Here is a 5,656-nt window from a genome sequence, read left to right as displayed (position 1 = left end):
CCTTTTCATTTGATTCCAAGAGGGAACTTTCTCATTGCTAACAAAGAAATATGAACTGGAAGCTGTTTGTCATGAACTCACCATCACTGAACCTTTGCACATTTGGCCATTGAGCCTGCTCCACCATTCAACATGATCATGGCTGATCCTGTACCTCAATACCATACCCCCCATTCTCTCTCCATACTCCATAACACCTTTAGCCTCTCAAAATCATCGATTTCTTTCTGAAATATATTCGCTGATGTGGCCGCCCCAGTTTTCTGAGGTAGTCACTTCCATAAGGTCACCACGTCTTAGTGAAGGCATTTCTCCTCATCTCAATCCAAAAAGCCTATACTGTATCCTTAGAGCGTGACCCTTTGTTCTGGACCCCGTCAACCAATTAGTTGTACATCATCTCTGCATCCAGACTGTCTGAATTTTACAATTGCAAAGAAATTCCCACCCATTCTACTGAACTTCATTACATATAGGTCCAGTCAAACCAATCTCTCCTTCTACAATAAACCTGCCATCCCAGGAATTGGTCTGGTAACCCTCTGCTGCACTCCCAATATGGCTAGTATATATTTACCTAGATCAAGAGATCAAAACTGCACATAATACTCCAGGTGTGGTCCCACCAAGGCTCTGCACAGCTGCGGTAAGACCAAACTGTACTCAAATCCTCTCACTATGAAGGCCAAAATAACATGTGCCTTCCTAAATGCTTGGTGTACTTGCATGCTTGTTTTCAGGGACTGGTGCACAGTGACAGCAAAGTTCCTCTGAATATCACCATCTCCCAATCTATCACCGTTTAAATAACAGTCTGCCATCTTGATTTCCTGACTGAACTGATCTTCACACTTATCCCTGTTACACTGCATCTGCCATGTTTTTGCTCACTCATTCAACTTGTCTCAATCCCACAGAGCTTTCTGTTATCGGAAATGCACAACAACCACGTTAATAAAGGGAACAACACAGGCTGAGTAGAGGATTCCGAATGGTTGGACTGTAGTTGGCATGGAGATGTAGCAGCAACTGTTAACTGATTAAATTCAAACCAGGCAGGTTAACAGTGATTAGGTACAGGGATTGACTGCCTCTATTGCCCTTTTCTCATTGTTTGTTTTCAAACTGTGTTCAAGGTGGTGTGTAAAAGCAGATTGCCATTGAAGTCCATGCACAGCACAATCTGCTGGCTGGAAAATGTGGAATGAGACCATGTCCCCAGTGCTAACAGTGAGCAGCATTTAATGGTGGTTCCTTTGTTTTCTTGCAGGTCTTTCAGCCGGGCAGCTGGCTGGTGTCGCTGACAGCAGGGATGGTCAGCAGCATCTTTGTTGTCCTTGCCATGACACCCTTCGATGTAATCAGTACCAGACTCTACAACCAACCCGTGGACCACAAAGGAAAGGTACTGTCCACGGCCAATTCCACGTGTGTACGTGTGTGCCAATGTGTGAGTGTGCATACGTTGTTGAATGTATGAGGGATTGTGTGGGTGTGAGACAGGGATTGGGTATGACTGTCTGTATGGGCTGGGATCTGTATGTATGTGTGTGTGTTCATGAGAGATGTCTTTGAGGGGAGTTGCGCATATTTGCGTGTGTGTGTGTGTGAGAGTGAGTGTGTGTGTGTCTGTGTGTGTGAGAGAGAGAGAGAGAGAGAAAGAGAGTGAGAGACACAATTTCATCTGACTGTCTTTGGAGGTTTTTTTTAATTCACTCATGGGATTTAGGTGTTGCTGGCTGGGCCAGTATTTATTGCCTGTTCCTAGCTGCCCTTTGGGAAGGTGGTCGTGTGCTTCCTACTTGAGCCACTGCAGTCCATGCACTGTAGATAGACCCAAGGAGGGAATTTCAGGATTATGACCCAACAACACTGAAGGAACAGCGATATTGTTCCAAATCAGGATGGTGAGTGGCTTGGAGGGGAACCTGCAGATGGTGGTGTCTCCATGTATCTGCTGCCCTTGACCTTCTAGATGGATGTGGTCATGGGTTTGGAAGGTGCTGTTTAAGGATCTTTGGTGAATTTCTGCAGTGCATCTTGTAGATATCATACACTACTGCTGCTGAGCGTCAGTGATCGAGGAAGCAGATGTTTCTGGCTGTGGTGCCACTCAAAGGGGCTGCTTTGTCCTGGATAATGTCAAGTTTCTTGAGTGTTGTTGGGTCTGCACTCGTCCAGGCAAGTGGGGAGTCTTCCATCACACTTCTGAGTTGTGCCTGCTGGATGGTGGACAGACTTTGACAAGTCAGGAGGTGACTTACTTGCTGCAGGAATCTTAGCCTCTGTGCTGCTTTTTTAGCCAAGGTATGTCTGGTCTAGTTTAGCCAATGGTCAATGGTTTCTTCCATGCTGTGGACACCCAGTCTTGAGTTATTAGGTCTGTTCAAAGTCTGACATGATGAAGGGCATTCTCAGTGCGAAGGCAGGACTTCGTCTTCACAAGGACCATGTGGGGGTCCATCTTATTGATACTGTCATGGACAGATGAATCTGCAGCTGGCAAATTGGTGAAGGAGAGGTCGAGTATGATTTTCCCTCTTCTTGATTAGCTTATCGTCTGCCGCAGACTCCTTTAGGTCCTGACCAGCTCGATCAGTAGTACTGCTGCCGAGCCACTCGTTGGTGGACGTTGAAATTTCCTACCCAGAGTACATTTTGCATCATTGCCACCCGCAGTGTTGTTCAACATGGAGGAGTACTGATTCATCAGCAGAGGGTGGATGGTACGTGATAATTAGCAGGAGGTTTCCTTGTCTGTGTTTGACCCCACTTCATAGGTTCCAGCATCAATGGTGAGGACTCCCAGGGCAACCCCCTCCTCAATGTATACCACTGTACTGCCACTTCTGCTGGGTCTGTCCTGTGGGTGGAACAGGACATATCTAGGGATGGTAATCATGGTATCACAGAATCATACCTTACAGACATCAGTCTGTTGCTTGATTAGTCCACGAGACAAGCTGTCGCTATTTTGGCATGAGCCCAGAGATGTTAATGTGAAGCACTCTGCAGGGTTGACAGGGCTGTTTCTGTCATTGTGATCATTGGTCCCCGGTCAATGCCAGGTGGTCCATCTAATTTTTTTTGTTGAGGCTTTGTAGTGACTGAGTGGATTGTTTGGCTCTTTCAAAGGGCAACTGAAATTCACCCACATTACCGTGGCTCGGGTGTCACATGTAAACCAGACCAGGTAAGGATGGCAAATTTCCTTCCCTGAAGGATGTTAATGAGCCACATAGATTTATCTGACAATTGACAACAGTCATCTGTCGATCCTTAATTCCAGATTTTTCCTCAGAATTCAAATTCCATCATTTGATGTGGTGGGATTCAAACCTAGGACCCCAGAACATTCATTGAGTTTCTAGATTAAAAGTTCAGTGATAACACCACTAGCCCATCACCTCCCTAGAATTGTGTGTAAGAGATTTTCTGGGGCTGTGTCTATGTGAGTGAGAGTGTGTGTGTGTGAGAGACAGTGAATGTGTGACAGAGAGAGATGGGGGTGGGGGGGGGGGGGGAGAGACAGAGAGAAAGAGAGGGAATTAAAAAGTAGAAAAAAGCAAGTGATGAGGGGAAATTTCTCCAGAGGGCAATGGTTGTTTGAAATTCTCTTCTTAAAACCAGTGTAGCTTGGGTGACTGAATAAGGCAGATTGTTGATTGAGGAGATCAGGGGCAGGTAAGATAGTGGCATTGAGGCTACAATCAGATGAGTCACGATCTTATCAAATAGTGGATGCTTGAAGGGTCAAATGGCCAACTCCTAATTCTGACCTTCTTCTGTACTGACTCACCTCTAGCCGTTCTCATCAGTCACACTAGCTATAATCTTGTTGCAGGGCATGATCTACGGAGGGTACCTGGATTGCTTTGCAAGAACCATAAAGAAAGAGGGTCTGAATGGCCTGTACAAAGGCACCGGGGCTTCCTACTTTCGATTAGGCCCCCACACCATCCTCAGCCTCTTCTTCTGGGATGAAATTCGCAAGTATTACTGGAAGGAGAAGCATGCTGGACAAAGGCACTCGTCTGAACAGCTGTAGCTAGAGGGCGCAGTGTCTCCGTACTCAGAGCTCCACTCAATCTCCCTCTGTCTCTTTCTCCTGACCATTGTTCAGTCCCCCAAGGCCTACTCACTCAGTGAACATGGCCAGGAGGTGTGGAATGGAGGGAAAAGTGAGTGATGCTGACTCTGAATGTCTCACACTCTGATAGATTACCGAATGGAAACCTGTAAATGAACCCAGTGGATGCTCCTCGGAATGAAATAAGAATGGATCCTTTAAAAGTATGAGATATCTTTGGCACATGGCAGGAGTGAACAGCGGCAGGGGTGAAGGGGCAGGGTTGGATGGGTCAGGAATGGGAGCCAGTACTGCTGTTTGTTTTTTTTCCTGCACTTTTAAACCAATCTCATGCCTAAGTTTTCAACACTATGCTCCACACAAACCATTCCTCAAACCAAATTGGGTCTTTAATAGGACTGTGCTGCAGGGGAGGGCGGAGGCGTTGAGGGGGGGCAGTGCCAATAGGGTTACATAGGGGGGGTTTGAGAGATGTTTTGCCATTGGGGGAGAAGGGGGTCGGAAGGAGATTGCGCCAATAGGGTGGGAGCCAGAAGGAGTTTGCGCTTATGGAGGAGGGTGGGACCCGTAAGGAGATTGCGCTGACAGAGGAGGGTGGGAGCCGGAAGCGGACTGCGCTGATGGAGGAGGGTGGGAGCAGGAAGGAGACTGTGCTGACAGAGGAGGGTGGGAGCTGGAAGGAGATTGCGCTGGTGGAGGAAGGTGGGGGCCAGAAGGAGATTGCACTGATGGAGGAAATTGGGGGGGGGGGGGGGGGGTTCAAAAGGAGATTGCACCAATAGGGTGCAGGGCGTGGGAGACTGTACTGGTAGATGGGTAGCCCTCAATGGTCTTGAATGGAGGTTTCTTGTCCTTAATTGAAGCTCCCACCGACTTCCAACAGAGCTCTCCTCTACCCCTTCACGTCCTCTCAAAATATCCTGACAGCATTAACAGGTGTTCTTATAGCAGCGGTTCAATAAGACAGCTCACCAACAGCTTCTTCAGGCCAACTAGGGATAGGCAACAAATTCCCCGAGTCCTACTCATCTACTGTGGCTCCTCCTTGAGCAATATTGTGACTTAAAAATTCTCATCCCTTGTTTTCAAATCCCTCTGTCACCTCTCCCTCCTCCTTTCTCTTAGATCCCAATTCTCCAATATATCAGCACTCTTCAAATAATGGCCTTTTTGAGAACTTCTATCAATAGGTGTTAGGACTGTTCATGATAGATCAGTATAAAATGGCCAACGAAAGCCCCAATAAGCTTTGCAGTCCATGTTTAACAGAAATTATAAGGTGTGGGATGCACTTGCTTAAAGTGGTCTCAGCACATGTAGCACTGACTGCCCGTTTTCTCACTAAGATTGGATATGTGTCATTCTTTGCCCATTAAGAACATTTCCCACCAGTTGTTACTCTTAAAATTTCTCTAATAAATCAGTTTTAATATGACAACTAGGTTTCAATTAAGGTTCTTCAAGATATTTGAGACATATTTTCCAAAATATAAAATCACCAAAAACATTAGAAAGAAAGGTTTAAAAAAACTAATAACAAGGGGCCTCCCTTATCTCATAGCAAGG

At 46.4% G+C, this 5,656-nt stretch overlaps 1 protein-coding gene across 1 annotated transcript; it reads left to right on the top strand.

Moving 5' to 3' along the window:
- Positions 1-1,273: 1,273 nt before the first annotated feature.
- On the top strand, positions 1,274-4,505 carry LOC132209219 (solute carrier family 25 member 35-like). Its single transcript, XM_059644339.1, has 2 exons — positions 1,274-1,405; positions 3,845-4,505. Exons 1-2 carry the CDS (start codon positions 1,313-1,315, stop codon positions 4,046-4,048), a joined length of 297 nt encoding a protein of 98 aa, XP_059500322.1. The 5' UTR covers positions 1,274-1,312; the 3' UTR covers positions 4,049-4,505.
- The last annotated feature ends 1,151 nt before the right edge of the window (positions 4,506-5,656 follow it).

This window comes from Stegostoma tigrinum, unplaced genomic scaffold (genome assembly GCF_030684315.1).
Source record: "Stegostoma tigrinum isolate sSteTig4 unplaced genomic scaffold, sSteTig4.hap1 scaffold_712, whole genome shotgun sequence".
In the NCBI taxonomy this organism is placed as follows: Eukaryota; Metazoa; Chordata; class Chondrichthyes; order Orectolobiformes; family Stegostomatidae; genus Stegostoma; species Stegostoma tigrinum.
Note: the sequence above shows the minus strand (reverse complement) of the source record. Positions and strands in the feature narration are given on the sequence as shown.

Bases quoted from the DNA above. Each gene is read 5' to 3' on its own strand.
- LOC132209219 (XM_059644339.1), top strand. From the start codon at position 1,313: ATGGTCAGCAGCATCTTTGTTGTCCTTGCCATGACACCCTTCGATGTA. The intron at 1,406-3,844 runs GTACTGTCCACG...ATCTTGTTGCAG, and splicing joins CCGTGGACCACAAAGGAAAG to GGCATGATCTACGGAGGGTA.